Genomic DNA, 24675 nt, shown 5'->3' with positions numbered 1-24675 from the left:
GTCGCTCAGGGCACGGGAGACCAAGAGCACTTGGATGACCGCACATACTACCTTTGGGGGACTACCCGGGGAAGGTGGTCAGGGACTCGGTGTGTGAGGAGCCGGGACCGGGACCGGGGTTGGGGGCTTCCCTGGGACCCTATCAGCCCGCTTCCCTTCGAAGACAGCCGCCGTCGCCCCGGGAGGGCGAGCCTCTGACGTCCCCAAAGACCTAGCGGACTGCGCGCCTCGAGGTGCCGGCCTCTTGGGGCGGGGAGAGGGAAGGGGTCAGCTAGTGAGCGGCTGGCAGAGGGGACCTGTTAGCAAACTGCTGGCGGGTTTGGAGGTAGGCTGGAATAGGGTTTGGAGACGGAGAAGCCCAGGAGAAGACTCTGGTTTTTTTTTTTTTCTCTCCCCCTCTTCCAAAAAGGAACCACATTGCGAGGGGCAAATAAGGCAGAGTGTAAACACAAACAACCTCAAAAAGAAGCCAAGAAAAGCGAAGCCAAAAGAAGCAAGCGCAACACTGTTACAAAACTGTCTGGTTTTGTAACAATCGCCCCGCCGCTGGCCAATGAGCGGCGTGGCGGCGCGTCACGTGGTGCCGTTTTATATAACACTTTGCTGAGACAAGACAGTTATTAGGCGGCGCGGGGCGGCCGGCATGGAGCTCGCGGAGGCGCGACTGGGACCGGCGCACGGCATAGCGGCGGCCGTGACAGCCCTGATTCCCTCCAGCCGCTGTTCCCTGCTCCACGTTCCCGGACCCTAGACGCCTCTTCCTCGCGCGTGTCCCTCTCCCTATGGATTCCTTTCAGACTGGACAGATGCTGAGCTTGCCGGCTGAGCTCGGCAGCAATAACTTAGATCTGGCAGAGCCGGATGCATCAGCGGCCCGCGGAAACAAGGGTCCCCACCCGGAGGCGGCTACAGAAGGCCCCGCACCTCTACTGACGCGGCCGCCGGAGCAAGAGCAGCCTCCAAGGGCTTCGACGCCGGAGTGCAAAGTCCTGCTCACGCAGGCCGACGCCCTGGCGTCTGGGGGGCGCCTCCGGGAAGCCCTCGAGGTGTACCGACAGCTCTCGGAGCGGCAGCAGCTGGTGGCCGAGCAGCTGGAGCAGCTGGTGCGCTGCCTGGCCGAGAACGTCCCGCAAGGGGAGGCGCCGGCGCCCACGGACGGGAGCCGCGCGGTTGCGGCGGAAGAGGCAGGGGCGGCGACGGCCGCCGAGACCACCGAGGTGTGGGACGGCTTCAAGTGCCGGAAGTGCCATGGATTTCTCTCAGACCCCGTGTCCTTGTCCTGCGGCCACACCTTTTGTAAACTGTGCCTGGAACGCGGACGGGCAGCCGACCGGCGCTGTGCGCTGTGCGGGGTCAAGCTTTCCGCGTTGATGGTGGCCACCGGACGGGCGCGCGGGGCCCGGCGGGCTGGGCAGCAGGCGCCGCCGCCGCTACGGGTCAACGTGGTGCTCAGCGGCCTCCTCGGCAAGTTGTTCCCGGGCCCCGCACGGGCGTCGCAACTCCGGCACGAGGGCAACCGGCTGTACCGCGAGCGCCAGGTGGAGGCGGCGCTGCTCAAGTACAACGAGGCAGTTAGGCTGGGTGAGCCCACCGTGCCGCCAGGGCTGGGACGGGGGACGAGCCCCGCGGGGAGCTGGGGGGTGGACCCGGGCGGAGGAGGGCGCGCGGACCGGGGGATGGACCGCGACCGGAGTTGGGGAGGGGGGTTCTGGAGTTCCGTCTCCGACTTTTTCTGTCTCTACCAATTCACCGCCCTTTCTCTGGATCTGTCTATCTCCCTGCTCTTTGTCTTTCTGTCTCCTGTTACCTTGTGTGTTTCTGCGTTTCTCAGTCCCTGTTTCTGTTTGTGTCACTGTTTCTCTTTTTCTCGCCCCCCGCATCTTTGTCACTGTCTCTTGCTCGGTGTCACCATCTCTGCTTCTCGGGCTCGCCTTCTCCTTCTGCCTCTGCACGCCTGGGCCCCTCTTACAACCTGCTCGCACCTTGCGGGCCAGAAGGGGAACTTCGCACCCTTCCCGCTTTCGCGCCGGGGCCGCTGGGCTCCCGCCAGCCAGGGATGTTCGGTCGGCGCCTGCGTCTGCCGCTCCCACCCGGCCCGGGGTTGCCGGGGCGGCCAGGAGTTGTCCCTTCCGGGGCCACGGCTCCCGGTGGGGTGGGTCCGGCGTGGAATTAGGTCAGGAGAGCACTGGTTGCATAAGGGCCGCGAGCGGCCCGGGCCGGGCGGCCCCTCCTCCGCGCGGGCGGGCGGGATTGTGTAACGGCTGAGGTAACCGAAGTGGGCCACGCTCGCCTCGGAAACCATCCCGCGAGCGTGTGCGGGCGGGGTGGGGGGAGCGCTCGCGCCCCGCTGCCCTGTGACTCATTGTCACTGCTTCCTATCACACGATCCTCGGCTGAAATAGATGGCCCTCCTCCGGCCCGCAGCCTGCGCCCTCGCCTCGAACCCCAGCTCGCCAGCCCAGAGGGCGACCGGCCGAGCGAAGGCTCAGGGATCCCCGGGAACCGTAGGCTGGCTGCGAAGGGGACCCGCCTCTGTCCCGCTTTCCTGGCCTCCTGGGGAGAAATGGTGGGCTTTGCGGCTTCAAGGGCAATGTGGGTAGCCCCAGGCCTCTGGCCGCACTAGGGAGCCTGAGTTCCCTCAGCGACCGACTCCCTCCCCCCGACCCCCCACGTTCGGACCCAGGAAGTGGCCGCCGAGCCTATGGAATTGCCCAGCTCGGGCCGGCTGCCAGGAGCTCGGCGGCGGGCGCAGTGTCTGGCGAAGCGTGCCGGGGAGGAGGTGACGGGGCTGGGCAGACAGGGCTCTGGGATCCGAGGGTGTCCTGAGCCTGACTACGATGGGTGGAGGAGGGGGTGGGCTGGAATCTCTACATATTGAATCTCCACCCGAGCTTGCAACAGGTAATGGGGGTGGGATGGGACGAGGGCTGACTGGGGAAGACTGGCAGCTAAGGGAGAGGGGGACTCCTCCACCCTTCACCCCCTGTGTCCAAGCAAAGCATTCTGTGAGCTGCCACCAGGCGGGCGTGTGCTACAGAAAAGACACAGAGGAGACTGTAAGCTCTTGACTGATGTCTTAAGGGCAAGTTATGGGCACCCAAGCGAACCCTCTGCACAGTCCTGGGGGAAAAAACCAACAAAGCCTGTTCCTTCGCAGAAGCTGGAGCTCAGTCCCTGGGAAGATCAGGGCACTTCAAAGGAGACAAGCAGAGGCTTAAGCCCAGGTGTCCAAGGGAGGTCCCATTCCCTTCAGCCATCCCCTGAGGGCCAGGAAAGCCCCTTCCTTCCTTCCTCCTCCTCCCTCTTTGTTGCTGCTGCCACTTTCCCCTGGGGGTTCTTCCTTGCACTGCCAGAGAAGTCAGGGTGAAAATGTCAAGACCACTTCACCCTTCTAAGAGGGGAGGCCTCCCCAACCAAAAGCTGGAAGATGGCCAGTCTCTCTTCCTTATTAATCTAAGTACTATACTCCCCTTTGGAAATAAAGGAACCTGGCTCCCACCCCAGATTCAGTCTGGCCAGTTAGCAACAAATCTGACCAGCTAGCTAGACTTTGAGCAGATGCCTTCCCCTCTCTGGCCTTGATTTTCCTCATGTGAAGAATGGGTTGATTGAGCCACATGATTTCTTAAGACCTGTCCAGCCATGGCATCTAGTGATTCAGTGTTGGTGAGAGCCAACCTCCCTTTAGTCCCAGAAGCCTTGTCCCGGTTCATTCACATTTGGCTATCTCTCTTGAGAGAATGGAGACTTGCAAATGTATTTTCCATTTTCTTCAGAGAAACTTCATATGTTCTGGGTTTTGTAGACAGAGATTTTGCTAATGTCACTGGAAGACTAACTTGGACTTATCTTCCTGGTGGCCAGGATGGGGGTCACATCTGGCTACTCCCTTCTCCCTCCTCCCTGGGCTGTTTCCTTGTGGGTGATACCTCACTCAGAAGCCAGGCTGCCAGTTGCTAGCCATGTCTATGAAGCAGGGTGCCAGAGTTTGCTCTATGTCAGAGTTGCTAATGCACCGCTGACACCACAAGCCCTCTAAGGAACTGCTTGTGAGAAGGGCAAAAATGACTTCTTTACAGCTGGGGAAGCTCAGACCCAGAGTGGCTGGGGGTGTGGTAGGCAAGGCAACATTAGGGCTGGAGATTGAGCTTACCCCTTTGGATCCCTAGTAGAAGAGTCCTAGTTAAGTTGCCATTTTGCTCAAGAGCCATCCTCGTATAGGACTTAGCATGTGTTTGTGCTGGGAGCCATTAATGAGGTTGTTTTTTCTCATTTTGGCAGCTCCAAATGACCACTTGCTTTACAGCAACCGGTCTCAAATTTATTTCACCTTGGAGTCTCATGAGGATGCACTGCATGATGCAGAAATAGCATGTAAGCTCCGCCCCATGGGGTTTAAGGTGAGTGTGGGATGGGAAGGATGGGAAGGAATGGTACTGAGACCGGAAGGGCTGCCTCCCTGTGGGGGTAGGGGCACTAGAGCTCACAAAGAGGAGGAAGGCTCTGCAATGGAGCTGAGGCTCCCTTGACAAAGGGTAACCCAGGGGTCTGCAAGAGAGCTGGATTCTTCCCCAATCTGATCTTTAAGTGATGACCTGCAGAGCAGCCTGGGCTTTGCGACTCTCCAGAACATGGACTAGGGAGCCCAGCTGCCTGAGTATATTCATGTCCCAGCTCTGCTACTTTCACTAGCTGTGTGGCCTTGGGCAAATTCCTCATCAATAAAATGAGGGTATTCAAAGCACCTACTTAACAGGGTTTGTTGTGAGGATTCCATGAGCTAATGCATGTAGATACTTAGAACAATGCTCGGCACATAGCATTACATGTGTTTGCTCTCAGCATCATCATTGTTCTCCTGAGACAGTGGGAAGAGGAGGGTGAGAGAAGTATTGCTGGCTGGTTCTGCCATCTCAAGTTGTTAATGTAGTCAGTCAGACTGCCAGTTTCCCTAAACATGTGAGTCACATGGAGGGGTGGGGAGGAAGACAGGTCAAGCATCTCTCGGATGCCAGTATGCAAAGTGTAACTTTCTGCATCTCTGTCAGGCCACATGTCAATATTTTGTTTAGAAGATTAGATCTGAGCCTGGGCTCTACTACTTGCAAGCTAAGTGACCATGGGGAAGTCGCTTCACTCTCTGAACCCCAGGTGTCCTTGTTTGCAAAACGAAGATCTTGCTTTCTGCCCTGATGGCCTTACAGGGATGCAGTGAAGGGTACAAGTGAGTATGACCAAGAGGCCATTCTGTCACTACAACACTGGGTCTCCATGTAGTGCTTTTTCTGCGCAGCCCCAGGATGCTGTCCTCTGAAACCCAATTCATCCAAGTCCAGGTCCATGATCCCTTCCTTATCTGAATTCCATGGGGCCAGATATGTTCAGAATCTGGAATGTTTCCAGTGTCACAAAGACCATGTATTAGCTCTGGACAGTGTCCCATAGTCGAACACACTAATATTTCTGCAGCATATTACATGCAAATGCACACCAAGTGGATAAAGACTGTAACACACATCATTTTAGGTCAGGTTTTGCCATCTAAGACTTTTGATGTCAAGCTTCTGAAAATATTGGATTATCAGCCTTTTGGGGGATCTGGGAACTTCAGATAAAACACTGTGGCTCTGCATACTGGGCCATTCATGTCAGAATGGATCCTTTATGTTCTTTCTTGAGGGGGTTTTCATGAGTGATGATGAATTAGTATATTCTCTTTCCCAAGGAACACATTTACAGTTTATTAAAACTCACCAATGTCTTAACCCAAAGGAGCTTCAGTGGGAGCATTTCAGGCCTTGTAAGCAGTGCAGGCCAGGGAGCTGCCTGGGGGTAAGAGGACTTCTCTTGCAACACTTTCTGCTCCCACCATAAACTTAGGGCCTAAGGGTGAGGGCCTCGATGGTGCAGTGGGAAATGGGCCTAATTAAGCAGTGGACCCTTTGGATGAAATGGGAAAAGTGATTTCCCCAATGAAGGAAGACTTGATGGAGGTATTAAACAGGAATTTCATTTCCCCAAAGTGCTGGGGTGAGCAGAGAGGCAGTGAGGAGACAACTCTCCTGACTTGCGGGGTGAGAGGAGACTAGAACTGATGCTTCTGACTCAAAGCTGCCTCACACCCTGATTTGCATATTTCTCACCATTTCACTACGTGAAATGCCCCTATGGGAGGAGTTCACCTCGTGTAGCTGTGTTTCAGCCCCTCAGCCAGGGCTCAGTGGTTCTCAAAATCTCCTGCAAGCAGTACAGCGCTCAGTGGGGTGAGCTGGCTGCCCTGAGCAGGTAGAGTATATGGGTTCCTACTTGGTATGACTGGTCAGATCCCAAACGCCTCTCCAGTCTCCCAGCACTTGTCCTCTCTAGCCTGAAATGCCCTGAAATGTCACGCAAGCCTTTCTCGAGAGGGCCCTTGGCAAGCACTGCTTGGAAAGGGCAACAAGCCATCAGCATCCGGTTCCAGAAGGAGGGTGGGGGGCTCAGGGAGAGGCCCCCAAGAGGTTGGGAGCAGGGGCCACTGCTCAAGAAGGCAGATCCCAGCTGGGCCCTGTAGGCAGGCCCGAGCCTGGGGCCTGTAGAGGCATGTTGGAAGGGGAGGCCCAGCATAGAGTGCCCAGCAGCCGCAACCTGGATCATTTCCTTCACTAAGTTAGATACAGGGTCAGCCATGGAGGCAAGGGAATGGGGAGACAGCCTCCAAGACATGCTGCCAAGACCACTTGTCCCAAAGCACAAAGAGAGGACAGCCGTGTTCCCACATGTTTTCTTCTTTCTCCCTCTTCCCCAGGATGCTTCTCTGCTACCCGGTAGAGTTTCTCTCCCAGGGCAGTTGGGCCTGGACCCTGAGGAGCCCTAAAACTTATTTATACTTTCTCAAGGTATGGTGAGGGAGCAGAATAAGCTGAGCCCACAGGAACCAAAGCATTTGTGCAGCCCCTGGTTAGCCCCCGAAGGGCGATCTGCTTTGCAGGGATGGGCACAGTTCTAGTTCCAGCTTTGCCACCAGCTACCTTTGAGGTCTAGGAGAGGTCATGTGCCTTGGCTCACTTGGGCCTCTGCTGACAAACGGGCGGTGAGTGTGGGCAGTCACTCAGCCAGTAACATGGACCAGGTCTCCGCTTGACAGACTAGTTAACAGGAAGGCACAGTTGGGCAGGTCCTGGAAGCTGGTTAGCATGTGCTCATGTGGGGGTTCTTATGGCTTTTGGTGTTCCACCCAGTTACAGCAGTGGGGCAGGGGGTGAGGGGAGGTAGCATGGCACAGTGGTTGAGAATTTGGGCTTTGGTATCAGCCAGTCCCAGGCTCAAACCCTGATTCCACAATTTACCAGCTGGGTTACTTTGGGCAAGTCACTTCTCTGGCTTTCAGTTTTATCTTCTTTAACATGGGCTTCAGAACAGTTGCCTATACAATATGGCTGTACCTAAGATAGTCCTTTTAAACCCCTTCACAAGACAGTGAACGCCCACGAAGCATTCAGCTGGTGTTATGAATAACAGCAGTGTCAAGAGGCCGAGAAGAGCGGGGCTGAACGCTTATGTTTTCTTCCAGGCACACTTCAGAAAAGCCCAAGCCTTAGCCACCCTGGGCAAGGTGGAGGAAGCACTAAGGGAGTTTCTCTATTGTGTGTCCCTCGATGGAAAGAACAAAAGAGCAAGGTCTGAATCCCAAAGGGTGAGTTGAGATGACGTCAGGTCCAGCTGCCCTATGAGCTCCCACCTCTCTGTCTTCTCCAGGGTGGGGAGGGAGGAAACTGTCCTCCCTGGCCTTTGGGGTCCTGAGTGGGTGGCGCCCTGGGTTGACGGGACAGGAGTGAGAATGCAAGTACCAGTTGATGGCCCAGAAGCACCATCCTTTTGGTGGGTACAATCGGATTAAGCAGTTCCTGCATTTTCATAGCAGCCTGTGAGGAATGTTTTTGCTTTTTCGACTCAGGGTCTGGGTTGTCACTGAGAAAACAAACAAACCAAAATAAAACCAAATAAGTTAACATGGGGATGGAGGCTCCCGAGGAGATTCTGGCTGTTGTCAAGAGGTCCAGGTTGTGAGGCTGCCTACAGTTGTAGAACTCTTCTTTGGCTAAGTCACAACTTCAGCAGCCACAAAGGGCAGCCGGCTCCTCAGAAAGGATGTTGGTACCCATCTGCCCTGCCATATGCAGAACTCCAACCTTCAGCTCTTTTGCTAGAAGCAAGGCACGTCCACTGTCTCACAATGTAAGTCAGGGACCGCTATGATATAACCCAAACCGTCACTCCAACTCTTGAGTCCCGGGAGAATGTGGTTGTTATTTTTAAAAACTGCATGAAATACTGAGAGCATTAGTGAGGGCTCGGGCTCGGGCACCCTCATTTCGTGGGCCGTGCTGCTGCCTGTTCTGCAATGTGCTCTCATGCTGTCTGGCTGCTTGGCCTGGAAGCTGCATGCTGACAGTCAGCAGTGGCCTCTGCTCTCCCTGTGCCCCGCCCTCATCCCACCACTGCACCCCGAGTACCTCTGTCCCAGTGTGGTTTGGCAGAGCATTGGATAAAGAAAGGAAGCAAGAGACAGGACTGGTTTATGAAGGCTCCAGAAAGGCATCTTTAGCAAAATGAATGAACTAGGGGAGGCCGAGCTCTGGAGGTTCTGCCTCTCACAGAAGGTTTCTTTTCCAGGAAGTCGTTTTAGCCTAGTTAGGAGCACTGGTGGCAGAGAACTGCTCCAAGCTGTGGACTCTTTCCCAGATCTTAACTGCAGTCCATAGTGTGAATAATAATAACAACAACAACAACAACAACAACAACAACAACAATAATGGCAGGTAACATTTATCAGGCATTTCTCATGCAGCAGGCACTGTGCTATGGACTTTATAGGGAAGATATAATTTAACCCCCACAACATCCCTAGGAGGGTAGGTACTAAGATTTATCTCCATGTCACAGATGAGACAGATGAGAAAGCCAAGGCTGGGTGATTTTCCTGGGGTCGCACAGCTAGTGATAGGTGGAAGAGCGATCAGACCTGACTCCACCTATCTCCAGAGTCTGCCTTGTTGGCTGCCACACCATCCTACTCTCCCAGGATGCCGTGCCAGGAGTCTCAGCACTCACTGCTGGGGCTGGGGGGATGGTAACACTGGGGTCATCCAGATCAGAGATGGATGGACAAAGGCAGTTAGAAGAACCTTGACTTTTGGGGACAGTGGGTCGGCCCCTCTTTCCGGCCTGCTTGTATAGACCAGCTAGTGTCATTTCCACAGCTGCCTTAAGGGGATGGGGCAAAAGCATTGTGCTAAGCTCTGGAGACCCAGAGAGGCATAAGTCTCAGTCCTCAAGGACCTTACAATCTTGCATTTGTTACATAATGTGATATAAATACCCGATAGACCAAGCCAGCATTTGCCTGTGACGAGTGTTCCGGAGTTCTGAAGCTAGGGCGAGAATTTAGAAACCAGTTTCCACTGAGCGTGGCGGGGGCATGGCAGTTACTTAAGCACACTGTGGACCCTCCGCTGTGCTTATTACTGGATTCTTCCAGTTCCAGGGCTACAGATATGACAGAGATGGTCCAAGTTCACTTGGCATTAATTAGCTGCCTTAGCCACTCACAGGCCAAGATTTCACTAAAAGCATTTGTTTTTATCTCAGATTCTTTTTTGCCTTCTTGACCCATTTGGGCCATGCTAAGGGTGACGTTGAAGTGGAATTGACTTTCATAAACATGGAATGATCATTCTCGCTGATAGTTGACCCTCAACTTTTGTTTTCTAAAGCCACTGAGAAGGCCTCAAATGAAGTCTTCAGTAGTAAAGGAAGCAGCTCAGTGCGGCTGTCATTTCTGCTTTGGTTCCTTCGAGTTTCCCTCTCTATCCCTCCCACCACTCTCTGCCCTTTTAACTGTGTACCTTGGGATGCTGTGTGGCCACCTCTGCTCTTTTTGGGAGAATTCCAGGAAGACCGCTTCAGAGTAGGTTGGTCCTGGTGGGCCACGCAGGAGGGCTTCTGAGTGTCAGCTTTGGCTCCTGTGAGGAGGGGCCTCTGAAAGCGGGCATTTATGGCCCTGGGCACTGGGAGTACCTCCCCACCTCACTTAGGGCTGGAAGGAAACATAGACATCTGTCTGAGGACTTTGGGCCCTGGGATGGATAGTGTCTTAATTCAATTCCATCCAGTGTGATGAGTCTTTATTGGACATCTGTCCTGTGCCCTCCAGAAGCAGACCATCTGGTCAGAGAGAAAGACTTACATCTGCGACACAATCTGAGGCTAGCAATAGACTGTGTAGTGTCAGGCTTTGCATTACAGTGCAGTAGAGAACACGGAAGGACGGGGAGATCAGGGAGGCTGGGGTAGCAGGGGAAGGCAGCGCTGGAGCTAGGTTTTGAAGGATGAGCAGGATTTGGCTGCATGGAAAGTGCTGGCCTCGGAAGGTACATCATGAAGGAACTGCTGGGGGCCAGCAGGGGAACAAGTCAAACCAGAGTTTGGTCAGAGCTTTGGTCAGATTCTCCTGAGCAACTAAAACTCTTATTGCCCAGAGCAGGGGTGAAGCGCCCTTTAGTGGGTCTCAGCAGTAAACATGTGAATATGTTTCAGAAGCAAGTGCCTTTCTGTGTTACATGTTACATACAATATATGCATATGTATATTGATAACTGGCGCTCTCTTGAGGGGGGGGACTGAAGCAAGGATGTGGGTGGCTGATGGTGTAGCCTTCATGGGGCCACACGTCTTTGACTCCCAGTCCCTTCTGGGTCTCCTACCTGCCCTATCCCACGGCCCCCAGCTTATCCAGTGGCAAAGGAAAGCAGCCAGAGACTGAAACCTGCCTGTCCCCAGTACTGGAAGTTACCTGAGAGTCTCTGGAAAGTGAAGGCCAGAAAGGGGGAGGAGAGGCTGGGGGAAGAGGGAAGAAGGTTGAGTTCTGCTTTTCCTAACACTTCACTGCTGATGCGATTCAAGATCCAGGGATGATGTTCGAGGGAAGAGGGTGCAAAATGGGCAGGCGGAGGAAAGAAGTAGCAAGGAACCCAGAGGACGTTTGTAGACTTCCACCCACAGGGGTGTTACGGACAGGACTCAGGTCCCCGGCGGATGTGTCTCTCCTGCCTTCACCTCTCTGCCTCTTTCCTCCTGGATAGGTTTTGAAATCCCACTGCAGATATTTCTATGGAAGGGTAGCCCCGGAGTGGTGGTTTTTTAAAGCTGGCTAGGGTGACAGAGGCATCTGTGGTGCCTTTTCAAAATGCAGACTGCAGGGCCACATTTCAGACCTTGGGGGAGCCAGGCGGGGGAACTGGAACCTGGAGTTTTCATAAGGTCTCCAGGTGATTCCGATGCCCGGTGTGTCAAGGTCTCTGGTCCGAGGCTTCCTCCTTGGGGTCCGGCCCTGCTAGCTGTGCCCCTCACCCCTTCATCCCCCACCTCACCTGAGCACCTGTAGAAACTTAAGTAGTGAAGTCTTCTGTTTTATGTCACAGCTTCTCCTTAGTTTCTTTTCACCATCAGTCCCGGGGGATTCTCAGGAACATTCTCCTGATATCCTGAAGCTGTTGGCACCTCACCCTAGATTAAAGGAACACGTAGAGTCAATGGCTACTGAAGGCATCCGCCATAATCTACCGAACTTGTCACAGGTAAAACTCCACTCACCCAGCTCGCTTGTGAGGCTTCGTTTGGCTGTTTTGTGGGCAAACGTGGGGAGTGAGCCGTACGTCTTCTACTTCGGTTCCTGAGAAAGAAGAAATGGAGTCACTAATGGCTGTGTTCTTTGCTAGAAAGTTATTTCTTGAAGATAAAACTGGATTTCAGGCAGGGTCCCAGGGTTTGTGATTTACTACCTTCAGTTTTCAGTTCTTGGTCACATTCAGCTGAGAGAGATACTTGACAGAACCGGAAAGGAACTGGCCCACTTCCCTGGAGCCATTCAATCGGGGTGGCTTTATCAGTTCAGGGGCGGAGCCTGGGAAGAGGGCCTGACAGCCCCTCCTTTCCTGCTTTTTTGTTTGTTCAAGCTTTGAGTTCCTTGGGCAAAGGCAACTCCGTGTGACCCCCAAGTGGAGGTAATTTTGTATTCCTGCTCCGAGTCTTACACAGAGGTAGGCTTCCGATACATACCTGCAGCCGGGAAGAGGGAAGCCACTCAGGAAGTATTACGTTCCTAGGAGGAAGACAGGTATTTGTGTCTTTGAGAATGATGGGTTCCAGGTCCTGGCTTTCCCAGCAGAGGGTGGGTGGGTAGAAGCTGGGGCTCAGAAGCCCAGAAGTGAGAACAGAATTGAGCTCTGAAGATCTCGGCACATCGGAGCATCTGCCTCCCCTCCACCTGTGCCCTGTGTTCTTCCCCTGTATGTCAGCCCTGGGGTCTCTGTGGCTTCCTGGATTCTGCAACAGTGGAAACCTTACATTTCTCTGGCTTCTTTCCCTGTTCTAGAGAATGAATAAAATGCAGGTGTGCTTGACTCAAAAAAGGGGGTGGGGGCAGAACTTAAAGTATCTCCTAGAATCAAAATAGCCCTTGTGCAGTTCAGGACTTGTTTGAGATCATTATTACAGAACTGAGAACACTGACACTGAACTGAAGGGTCTGGGGTGACTTCTAATTGCAGCTCAATATGAAGTGAAGAAAAATAGCACTCCTGGCTTTCCAGTGTGAGCCAGCTGGGGAACAGGGGGTGGGTCTCCACCCGAATTTTGCCTTGCAAAGCAGTGTACTCTGTGTAGACAGGGCCGGGGGCTCATGGAAAGTTGAGGATGCAGGTCAGAGACTTAGAAAACCCGCATCCTTTTTCTCCTCACTTCATTGTTTTCTCCCAACTGTATGCTCCTTGCTTTTCATCTACCTACCAATTTTTGTAGGGGGTGGAGTTGGAGGGGTGAAAACAGCATGTGCATTTTGACCCCATGTGCTAAGGGTGTAGAGTAGAGAGCGTTCTCCAGGTACATCTGCATAAACACCTTGTCATCGGATTCGTTTCTAGTGCTATTTTCTAGATCCTTCTCGCAGGCAAAATTCTTTAAAAGGCTAGAGACATTATTGATGGTTTTGCCAAATGATCATGTCTCTTTTTCAAACTTTTCACCCAAAATCTAGTAAAAGGACAAATTTAGCCCTAGTTCATTTGACCAGTGTAACATACAGCTCTGCAGCGTGAGGGAACTCAGGCCTGTGAACACACCTGTGCCAGAGCCTTCCTGAAAGTTCTTTTGGAGCTGAGTGTGGGGCTTGCGGGTGGCCCACGATGGCAATGAGGGCGAGAGGAGTATTGAGTGGCAGGATCTCCGCTCGCTGCACTGCATGCCTTGGTTTCCCTCAGGTGGTTTCCCTCAACTGGGGCTACACTTCCATTCTTTCCTTCACCACGGCCCCAGGACTCTCTCCCTGACACGCCTTTCTGTCCTTGTCCTGGTCCTCTGCTCCGCCCCAGCTGGGCCTGCCTGTGTCATAGATGCTGTGGACAGAAGTGCGAAGCCTGTCATCTGCCTGCCCCCGGTTAGGCTATGTGTCCTCTAGGTGATGAGGACTGTTTTCTCTTTGTCCCCCAAGGGGAGAAATATCAGAGGACAACATTGGTCCCAAGTAGATCCTGATGTTTGGCTCTCTCTTCCTCCAGGAAACGCTGGAGCTCCCACACTGTTCCAGTCAGGAGGCAGCGGCAGCCAGGGGAGGCCAGGGAGGAGCAGAGGAGGGGAGGGGGAACGCTGCCTCCAGCAAGACTGGCAAATGCCAGGAGAAGAAAAGGAAGCACTGTCAGACTGAAGCCCAAGACCCAGAGGTGCCTAAGAAAGCCTCCAAGCCAGGTGCGGACTCTGCCTGGGAGAAGGGCACTTGGAGGTGGAGCTTAGGCTCACCAGGAACTGCGAGTCACCACCCTCCATGTCAGGGCTCTGCACGGCGGAGTGGGGATGTGGTCCCAGCTCCCGCACTCAGCCCAGCCACCTCTGGGCCAGGGAGAATAGTTCCGAGCATCCTGCCAGTGCTCGATACTCATTGTCAGGGAAAGCCAAGGCCTACAAAGCACAGCATCGAGTAACGACACCTCATGCCCTTGATGGTGTCACTTCCTTCAGGCCAACTTCTACCTACCACCCTCCCCATTCCAGGAAGGTAGAACCAGGGCAGTGTGACCAGGCCTCACTCTGCTCATTCCCAGTTGCGTTCCCCAAGGTCAGCATCAGAGAAGCAGCAGCTGCAGCTTGATATCTTTCCAAGAGAGGCTGGCAGCACCAAGATTCAGTATCAGCTTTGAAAGCCTGGCTCAGGCCACCGAGTTGCTGCTGCTAATTCTGTGTGTTGTGAGGTGCCTGTTGCATTTGAATGAAGTCCCTGGGCTCCTGGACATTCCCTGACGTGCGTGTCTCTTTCCATGGGGCTGCTAGAAACCTACCAGCACCTGTTTCCAGGTACCTCATCCTCAGTGGCTCAGGTGGCCACTCGATCAACTCTTTGGGAGGTGGTGAGAGTGGCAGACTGAAAACATAATTGGGTTCTTTTGCATCAGAAGTACTGTCTGTGAAACCAAAGTTGGTTCACCTCTGACTTCCGCTTTCTAAATCACAGATCCTCCCACTGATCCAGGGGCCAAACCTGCTCTCAGTGTTCCGCTCGCATCTTTTGACGCCTCCGACCTTGAATGCTCCCTCTGTATGAGGTATGTGATGTGTACTGTCACTTACTGCCCGAGGGTTCTTCCTCTCTGGCGTCTGGACCTCTCTGCGTGTGACCTCCTGCTTGGTGGGTTAACACATAAAGGCGTGGTTCTAACAGAATGGAAATTGCAATGTTGACTGTCCCACAGGCTAGCTTGTGTCCCCTGCTTACCGATTGCATTCCCTGCACTCCTGGCTTGGAAATACCTAGAGAGCGGGAAGGAAATGGTCTACTCAGAGATCATAGATTGATGGCCCACAGGCTGGATGTCTTTTGTTTGGCCTTCATGGGATTTGGGGGGTTGCTATTAAATGTGAATGTTTTGAGACCAGATACGCACTTCCCAGTTGGTCACAGCCCCCACCCATGCCCACTGCCTTACACCAGCCTTTCTCTCACATTCGCCTTGATTTCCTGGCCCCTTGTAGATATTTTAGTTTGTGACTCTGGAACTAATCTCAACTGACTACCAGCTCAGGATCTCAAAGCCCAGGGGCTAATGTCACTACCACAGGCCCATTCTTCAGAGGCCAAGGAGAGGGCCTGACTAGTTTTTGTTCTGTGCTGTGAATAGTAGTTAGTAGTGGCCATGAACTACTTAGCCAAGCGTCTCTCCTCCACCCGGTGCCAGATCATCTCTGCTTTCTCAGATCTCCAGAGGAGCAAATTACCCACATGCCCCAACCCCCAACACACACACAAGGGAAGCTGCTACATTGTGGTCTGTGTCCAAAAAAATTACTTTCATTTGTTTCATTTCACAGCTGTGACTTTGTGGCTAAGAGGAGGCACTCCAAAGCCAGATGGCCTGGGTTTCAACCCAGGCTCGGCCACTGACTGGCTGTTTGAGCTGGAGCAGGTGCCTTTCTTTGCCACTGTTTTCTCATCAGTACAACAGTAGTATCTGCTCTGTGGGGTTGTTATGATTAATTGAGAAAATCCATTTAAGACACTTAGAATAGTGCCCATTAACTTTTTTCCTAGACCAGAGGTTCTTTAACTTTAGGCCCATTGGACCCCTGAAGAGGTTCTATGCATGAATTCTAAAAGATCTATGAATTCCCTGAAATTGTATGTAAAAGTGTGTTTGTGTGTGTTTGCATGTGCGTGTGCGTGTGCATGTGTGTGTTTTCCAGGACAAGGTGTACAGCTTTCAGTAGATTCTCAAATGTGCCTTTTATTTTCTCCAAAAGAGCATCAAAAGGAGGCTGACATATTTGCGCAAAAGTTGTTAAGATGGTTGAACCCAGAGAAGAGATGTCAAGAAAAATCTTTCAGTTCAACGCAGAGAGGGATCCAGCCAACGGAGGCGCCTTGGGTGTTTTCTTGCCCTTTACAGGCCCAGACGCCTTCCACAGCATTCCCTTGAGTTTGTACTTGGAATGACTTTTCCTGTCCTTTGAATAAAAATGAGTAAGGTAGCGGGTACCCGAACATGTACTTTTTCTTTCTCTTAAAAAAAATTAGCGTTGTCAGATTTGCTCATAAGCTCAGACAGACCTAGTAAATGAATGCAGCAGCCCTGGAAGAGAGCGTTGCACACACTGTCGGAGTTTCAGCTGGAGAGGGCGAGGGTGGGGTGGGTTGTATAACCAGCTCCCTTTTGCCACCTCACTCTCCTGCTCACAGCAAAGTAGCAGGTGGGTCATGTCAGAGCCAAGGTGTGAGAGAGAGAAACTGCTTCCGAGCAGAGTAGTGAGCCCCAACAGGTAACGCCTCTGTGGCTATGGCCCGTGACATGAGCCCTGGCCTTTCAGATGTCAGACTTTGAGAGACTTGATTCGGCTCACTCAGAAAGCCCAGGTCTTTGGTGTACTTGCCCTCCTCAGCCCTCCTCCTGGCGAAATCAAACACACAGGCTCATCCTGCTTGTGCATTCCCTGAGGACTAAGAATCCCGAGGCTGAAGTTCTTTTGTTCCCTTTCCTCTGCTTTCTCCCTTCCATCTTGTTTGTCCCTGATCTCAACAGGGAGCTTCAGAGAAGGGCTATAAGTTTGGTCCAAGAAATAAACACCAAGAGGATAAGACCCCCTTCTAGTTTGCTCACTCTGAGTTTAAAAGCCATTATTTCCCTTGTCCTGTCCTCTTTTCTAAATGATACTTCAAAGCAAAAACCCATCTTTGCCCGAGTGGCTGTTGTTGGGGCTGGTAATTCCAGGGGAACTCTAGCTGCTTTATGGTAGAAGGAACCTGCCAAGTCTAGAGAGCATTTTTTATTTCAAGGCTCTTAAAACCATAGCCCTAGTTCAGAAGCAGGTAGTCAGTCCCCCTCCCGACAGGGTTTGTCTCCAAGTCATAAATCAGATGTTGACAGAGGCCATTTCAAACACATGCTTTAGCTTGAATTATTGCAGTCTTGAAAAACTTCCTGTTTCCGCCTCTCTTCAGTGTTTTTCTTGTTGTTGTTGTTGTTGTTGTTGTTGTTGTTGTTGTTGTTGTTAGGGTGATTATTAGGTTCTATTATGACCCTCATGTGTTTTGTGGGGAGAGGATTTAAGAGCAGAGATATTTTCAAACAATCTGCCAGGTCATGAAACTAGACGTTTGTACCTCCTGTGCACGTTTCTAGGATGGAATACAGTCCCACAGTGCCGCATTGCTAGAAGACAAGTTAGAGCGTGAATTTATTCTGATTCTAGAGAGAAAGTCAGCAGCAGCCTCTAAATTCCCCAGGGAAAAGGGTGGAGCGAGTGAATGGGACAGTATTTGGAGGGTGCGCTGAGGCACTTTGCCGTCTCCGGATCTCCCTTGCTGGGTCAGGAGAGCTCTGCTGAGGGAAGGTACTCTGATTTCAGCACCTCAGAACTCTGCTCCTCAGTCTTTAGTGACTGCACATCCTCCCTTGAGATTTACCCGAGCCAGTCCCTGAGCCCTGGGGGCCACCTCGGGGGCTGCTGTGTGGCAGCACCTTTGGGGTGACAAGGATATTTTGAGATGTAGAACAGGAATGTTTGATATTTGAACCAGTGGCCTAATGGCCCACTGACCTCTTTGCCAATTGAAACAAAAAGCTTTATATTTAACCTAGTTTTAGCTGCCCCAGTAGCTGGGTATTAAGGAGTCAGTACCTCCCCCCTCTCTCTCTCCCTCTCTCACTCTTTCACTCTTTCTCTCTCTCTTCAACCCCCTACCCCGCCTCCTCCCTCCTCCTCATTCTCTCTTTGCTTTCATTTGATAGCAGCAAAAGAGCACAATACAAGGATGTAACTGGTGGGAAAAGATAGCTATTTCCCGACAAGCCAAACATTTTATCCGGGCGGACATCTAACTGAAAGCATTTATTATTACTATTGTTTACTCCATCACTGTGACAATGTAAAATGCTTTCTTGTGAGAAAATCTGGGCCTACTCTGATTTATAAATGCCTCCGTGAAGTGTTTTCCAAAATCATTGCCTAAAGTGGTAAATAAAAGAGGAATTTGAGGATATATCTATTTCTAGCTCTGTATATATAGAGAGAGAGCCTCTGTGTCTCTCTGTCTCTGTCTCTCTCTCTGGCGGTGGGGAGAGAGAAGCAAGAGAGAGACAGGGAGGGAGAAGAGGGTGTGCATGTGTGAGTGTGAGTATTTGCATCTACAAGTAGATGGTGGTGTTTGTTCCAGGTGGAGATGTGCACACCGTCGTGGCTGTGTCATATAGCGGACAACAAAGACAGGCTTGGGAATCACATGTAACTTCACATCCCAAGCCCTGCTACTTGCTAGCTAGCTGTGTGACTTTGGGCAAGTTACTTAACCTGTCTGAGTCTGAATTTCCTCAAGAGTGAAAGAGAGCTAATCATAATTACTGCCTACTATTCTGTAAAGTTAATTTATATCAAAAACAGTATTGCACACATCCAGGATAGCAAGAGAAATATATTCCCTCTGTTCCCACTCACTTTACTTGGTCAGCCTGAGTGTATAAGTGGGCTGAGTATTGAAAGTTGATATATTCTAAGCATCTGAACCTTGAATTATTTCAAAGCAATAATTATGCAGCATCTGTGGTAGCATTCTTGTTTGTGATCACTCAGATCAGGAGCATTTTAATCACAGCTCTTGCTAAGAGTTGCTGTATCATTTTGTGTCCATTTCATCTGCTCACTAAACGTCAGTATTTATTGCAATGCATTGGCCAGCTATATCACTATTATTTGTATGTGGATTACATCTTAAGTGAACAAAAGGCCCAATTTTTAAATTCTCTGGAAAAGTCGTTTTGCAGACACAGATTCATCACTCGGTCTTCATCGTTAACATCATCGAATAATGTATAAAAAGCATTCAGATTCTCAGGTCTCAAATCACTGAGGGAATGAGACCGTCTGGTTTGGCTGCTTCTAAAGTTAGATCACAGCAGTGGTTCCCCAAATCAGCCTGCAAATCACAGTTTGGACAAACGTCTTATATTGTAAAATACATACAGTGGAAAAGTACATAAAATCATGAATGTATTCTCTTAACAAAATATTGTAAAGAGGATACCCATGCAACCCCTCTCAGCCCAAGAAAGAAAACATTGCCAAGACTCCAGAAGCCACCCATATGCCACTTCCAAACATCTCCCTCCCCCACTGCCCCTGAAACCATCATCTTGACTTTGATCTCTTCTTTTAAAAAAAATAGTTTTACCACCCATGTACGCATCTCTAAACAGTGCAATTTAGTTTTGCCTATTTAAAAAAAAACTTTATATATATTGAATTATCTAGGATGTATTCTTTTGTTCTGGCTTCTTTCCCTCAGGATAAAAATTTATCCATATTACTGCATGTAGGTGAAGTTTGTTCATTTTCATTAGCATGTCCATTGTATGAATCTACCACAATCAGTTGTATTATGGATGGATATTTGGGTTGTTCCTAGTTTAGGGCTATTATGGATAGTGTTACTGTGGACAGTGTTTATGTCTGCTGGTGCATATAACTCTTTGCCCAGTTTCAACTGGGTTCTCTCTCATTTTCTTACCAATGTTGTAGGCACTCTATGTATGTGCTAGATAGAAGTCCTTTGTTAGTCGTGTGTGTTGCAAGTATCTTCTCCCACTCTGTGGCCTGCCTTTTTGCTCTCTTAATGGCATCTTTTGATGCACTAACAAGTTCTTTAGTTTAATGCAGTAAAAATGATCAATCTTTTTGTCTACAGTTAGTAGGTTTTTGTGTGTGTCTTGTTTAAGAAATCTTTTTTTTTTTAATCTTGAGATAATAAAGACATTATATTTTGTCTTCTAAAAGCTTTACTGTTTGCCTTTCACATTTATTTTCACAGCCCACATGGAATTGGTTTTCATGTATAGTGTGAGCTATGGTCCAACTTCTTTTCCCCCTATGGATAGCCAACTATCCCAAATAGCATTTACTGAGAATGCTACTTACGTATTGAAAATCCCCCCTTTGCTCTGAAGTGCCCCATTTGTCATAAGTCAATAATCTGGGTCTGGGTCTGTTTCTGGGCTTTCTATTCTATTCCACGGGTCTCTTTGTCCTTGTTTTATTCACTACTGCTTTATAACAAGTTCTGACGTCTGGTAGAGCAAGTCATCCCACACTGCTGCTTTTCAAAAGTGTCTCAGCTCTTCTTGGCCCTTTGCCTTGCCTTATACAGTTTAGAAATCAACTTGCCAAGTTCCACAAAAACAAACAAACAAATGAAATAACTCGTTGGGGTTTTTATTGGGACTTAGTTAGATCTTTACTTTCTTTCAGTGAAGTGTTTACAGTTTTTTCTGGTAGAGATCTCATCAACTTTTGTTAGAATTATTCCTGGGCACTTGATTTTTAAAAACAATCGTAAATATCATCTTTTTAAAAATGTATTCTCTTATGCTTGTTGATGGTATATAGAACTTGTGTTTATCTAGCATCCTTGCTAATTCTATCAATTCTTATTAATTCTAATAATCATTGTGTAGATTCTTTTAGATTTTCTAAGTTCATCATCATCCCATTTGTGAATAAAGATAGACTTGGTTTTTTCCTTTTCAATCCTCATACTTTTATTTATTTTTTTCTTGCCTTGGTGCACTGGTTAGGATCTCCATCAGAGTGTTTTTTGAAAATTAATTTTACTTTTTGGGCAATTTAGTAACTAAAATTTATTAATTCTGTTAAACAAATTAGCTATTTTTTAAATAGGTTGATCATACTAAAAAAGTAGAAAATAGTAAATATATGAAAATCTCTCTCCTAGTCCAAACCTTCATTAGCTTGTTAGAAATATCAAACCTCTGCCACTCCCCTTGACCTCCTGAATCCTAAAATTTATCCAGTGAGACTTTACCATGTCTATGTTTTTAAAGCTCCACTGGGGACTCTGATAATTAGGTTTGGAGACCAATACAGAAAATTCACCTTCACAGAGATTAGTAGGATTGTGTAATACAATGATCCTCACCCTGGCTGCACATTAAAACCGTCCCAGGAACTTTAAAAAATCCTGTTGCCTGGCCCCTACCCTGGACCAACTTATCTGAATCTCTGTAGGGGAGTTCCTGCGCCTCTGTAGTTTTTAAAGCTCCCCAGGTGATGAGGGTGCTTGTGTGGGGAGGAGCAGGAAGGAAGGTTTGCCAAGGGGTATGGGGAGACATTTGGGGGTAACAAGTATGTTCACTATCTTGATTGTGCACATGATTTCATAGGTGTGTACCTGTGTCAAAACTTATCAAATTGTACACTTTAAGTATGTGCAGTTTATTGTGTGTCAGTCATACATCAGTAAAGCTCTTTAAAGGAAAAGCAACCCACGTAATTCTCATGCATAGCAATGGTTAAGAATCATTGTTCTAGTAGAAAGGCCACACGACTGGAAGGGGAAGTTGGAAAGACTTTCATCTGCCAACAGTCGGTTGTGTACTCTTAGACCAGTGACTTCATCTCCTCTGGACCTCAGTTTCATTCTGATTGGTGGGTTCAATTTTTTTTCAAGTCCTTCAACTCTGACGTTTTTGATTCTTTTGCTCAGCCTGGCTGGGTGGGCTAGGCGGCTGGTGCACCTCCTGGCCACACGAGGGCGCTGTGCAGCCTGCAGCCTCTTCCTCTCAACTGAACACTCTTGTGAGGTCAAAATAGGCTAGTCAGGCGTCTTTCCCTTCTTTCTGTCCTCTTGGTGAATGCGAGCTCCACTTCTGAAGCATCATCTTCAGCTGCCCCCTTCCAGTGGTCCTGCGGCAGGTGAGCCTTTCTTTAAGCAAAAAAAAAAAAAAAAAAAAAGAAAAAAAAAAAAAAAGAAAAAGAAAAAAGAAAAAAAATCCATGAATCTCTGAATGTACAGAACAGCTTTTTAAAGGATCCCCAGATTGCTTTAAAAAAATAGCCAGCTCCTGCAAAGCAATTAAAATAGGATCTAATTAAAGTATATGTATGGATAATATGTATATATGTGTGTGTGTGTGTGTGTGTCTATCAATCAATAGGAACATTAATAATATTACTCTACTGCCCCTAGGAAAATTCTTCATCCATATAAAAGGCAGTTATATGTTTGTTACAGGTGCAATTTCGAGATCCTTCAGGCTGTAAACATTGCTTAGGTGAAAAATGAAATCAAGGTTAGCAACAATCCTAGTCTTTTCCCATTGTAATGTGATATAAAGTGCTTAAATGTGGGAGTGTGCATGTGTATTTATCTATCTCTGTGTTTGTTTATCTATGTGTTTACACATATTCAGGTGAACAGGTTGGCTAGATATTTTAGAATGGAATCTATTCAGACACTCTGGGCATTCATCTCCATTTTTCTGGGACCTGACAGGGAAAAAATCTGGATCCCCTGGAAGAGACTGACTAGAACTAATGTTACAAAATGATCTAGCTATGTCCTAAATTTTAATAAATGCATTATTTTAAATCCAGCTCAGAAATAAAAAGCAAGTGCTTTTCTGAAGTGCAACAACAGCAGGGATTTTAACAAAAAGGAAAAAGAATCCCCTCCCACCCCCACGCATAGAATTTCCCAAATAATACTATGAAACCTTAACATTGAATAGCTCTGTCTTTTATGTTTCGTCTTATTGTAGTTTTCTTCCATTTTTATTCCTAAATTTCAGATTATTCTATGAGCCAGTCACAACACCTTGTGGACACACCTTTTGCTTAAAATGCCTTGAAAGATGCCTAGATCACAATGCGAAGTGTCCACTGTGCAAAGATGGCCTTTCACAGGTAAAACGTTGTTTTTTTTCTTGATTGGGTTAGCTCATTGGCATTGGGTACGAAGACAGTATCCTATTGGATCCCAAGCCACTGCACTGTGCTAGGGCAAAACACCCCCTCAGACCATCTATTTCTCCTGTCTTAGAGCCACCCCTCCCCCTCCACAAAGCCCTTCAGGGAAATGAGGCAACATCTAGCTTTTTATAGTGAAATTAGTCAGTGGTGAAATTAACTTATGTTGGAAACAAAGGCATCAAAATGGTGATAAACATGGATCCTGGTTCAAAGCCCATCATGGCACCTGATTCACTGTCATCTTGGGTGAATCTTTTGTCTTCTCTGGGCTTGGACTAGATGAGCTCTGACGTCCCCTTATCATCCATGTTTTATTCCGTGGTTTGAAGAGATCACTTCCAGGTCCCTAAAAAAAACCTCACAGACCTTCATTGTGGTCTTTGTCCCACTCCTCAGCTGCAGCTGTACTTATTAGCAGATATTTGGCTACTTGAAAATCTCTGGGGCATCCAGGTCCTCTAAAATGAATCACGCAAACTGCCACCTTTGTTTTTCAAGTGGGCCTGATGTGATTTTCTATAGCACAAGAAGATCCAGGAATCCATCTTGTTTCCCCCTCTCAGGGACTTGTGGGCCACATTTTACAATCAGTATTAGTGTTCCTTGACCCCTGTCACCCCTGAGGAGAGGTTGGAGACACAAGACTATCTCTAGGTGAATGTAGATCCAGAGAAGTCATGTGTTGAATTTTCCCAGCACTGCAACATTTAAACTATGGGAAGGGAGTGAAATAAACATCCAGAATAGCCCTGAGGGTGTGTGTTAGGCTGGTGTGGGTGGTGGCCAGTGTCATATATGGCCTAGGTAAAGAGGTGAGATTTGCTGTCTTGATTGTAGGTAAGAAGCTCATGGTCCTTATACTTAAATAATACGTTTGTGTTGTGGTTAACACTGCAACATTCAGATAAGCAGAAAGAAAGAAAATCTACCATTAAAATTTTAGTATGTGATTTTCCTGGGTTTTTGTTTTGGCATTAGTGGAGAAGTCACCTCCTTCTTGGATAGGCTACTTCCTGAGGCATTTTTTTCCCCCAAAGGCTAGGACTGGGCAAAACAGCCAATTTTCCTGCAGCCAGACAATGGCAGTGGCTGAGAAGGCATCCTGGGGGCAGATGCTGTAGGGTCCTGGCTTAGGGGCTAGAAGATATTCCTACCTATCTCTGTATATCCACATAGGGTCACACTTGCACCATTTTCCAGAGAGATAAATATCTTATTCCGATTGTGTTCACTGCGGAATAAACAGACATAGCCCATGCTGGGAAAGGAAAAAAATGTCTGAAGCCTGCAGTTTTATACTCAGGAGCTCCCCCTGCTGGGCCTGTGTGGGTAGTTTCCATAGCCCGCAGTTCTCTGCAGATGTTTTCACTCCTATTGTCTGGTTCACAGTGTCAAACACCCACTCCTTACAGATCCCTGGATATGCATGGGGTAGGGGTGTTTGGGAGGAGAGTAATAGTGACAGTTGATAATTGGGCCCGAGTTAGAGTCTGAAATCAGGATTTATAACATAATTTCAGTGGTACCTAGATGGTATAATAAAAAAACAAATAGGCAAACAAAATCACCAGTATTTAGCTTTTTTTTTTTTTAAACTGAAGTTAGAGGAGAAAAAAATACGTAGGCTTGAAATATCCAGAAGCCAAGCACCAGGGCAGGGTGGGAGTAGGGGAGGGCAGGAAAGGATCAATGATTGAAAATTGCTTTTATTTCCCTGGACCTTTTGACCACAGACTTTCAGCATATACCAGATGGAGACCATTTCCGGGAGCTTGTAAACACAATAATCAGAAAAAGGAAAGGAAGGATTTTCCCCCTTTTTTTTTGTGACAAGAA

The 24675-nt window shown here is 49.0% G+C and overlaps 1 protein-coding gene across 6 annotated transcripts in view; it reads left to right on the top strand.

Moving 5' to 3' along the window:
- The first annotated feature begins 634 nt into the window (after positions 1-634).
- The window catches only part of LONRF3 (LON peptidase N-terminal domain and ring finger 3), a 36622-nt gene continuing 12581 nt past the window's right edge, over positions 635-24675 (top strand). For 3 of the 6 annotated variants that reach the window (XM_031445521.2, XM_031445520.2, XM_031445519.2), the window contains exons 1-6: positions 635-1581; positions 4282-4400; positions 7553-7675; positions 13596-13782; positions 14543-14633; positions 22659-22773. In XM_031445521.2, the coding sequence (XP_031301381.1) occupies positions 783-1581; positions 4282-4400; positions 7553-7675; positions 13596-13782; positions 14543-14633; positions 22659-22773 (1434 nt within the window). In that variant the 5' untranslated portion in view covers positions 635-782. Of the gene's footprint in view, positions 1582-4281; positions 4401-7552; positions 7676-11462; positions 11619-13595; positions 13783-14542; positions 14634-22658; positions 22774-24675 lie in introns of all 6 variants that reach the window. The other 3 variants (XM_064482812.1, XM_064482811.1, XM_031445522.2) reach the window with 2 other exon arrangements.

This window comes from Camelus dromedarius, chromosome X (genome assembly GCF_036321535.1).
Source record: "Camelus dromedarius isolate mCamDro1 chromosome X, mCamDro1.pat, whole genome shotgun sequence".
Classification (NCBI taxonomy): Eukaryota; Metazoa; Chordata; class Mammalia; order Artiodactyla; family Camelidae; genus Camelus; species Camelus dromedarius.
Note: the sequence above shows the minus strand (reverse complement) of the source record. Positions and strands in the feature narration are given on the sequence as shown.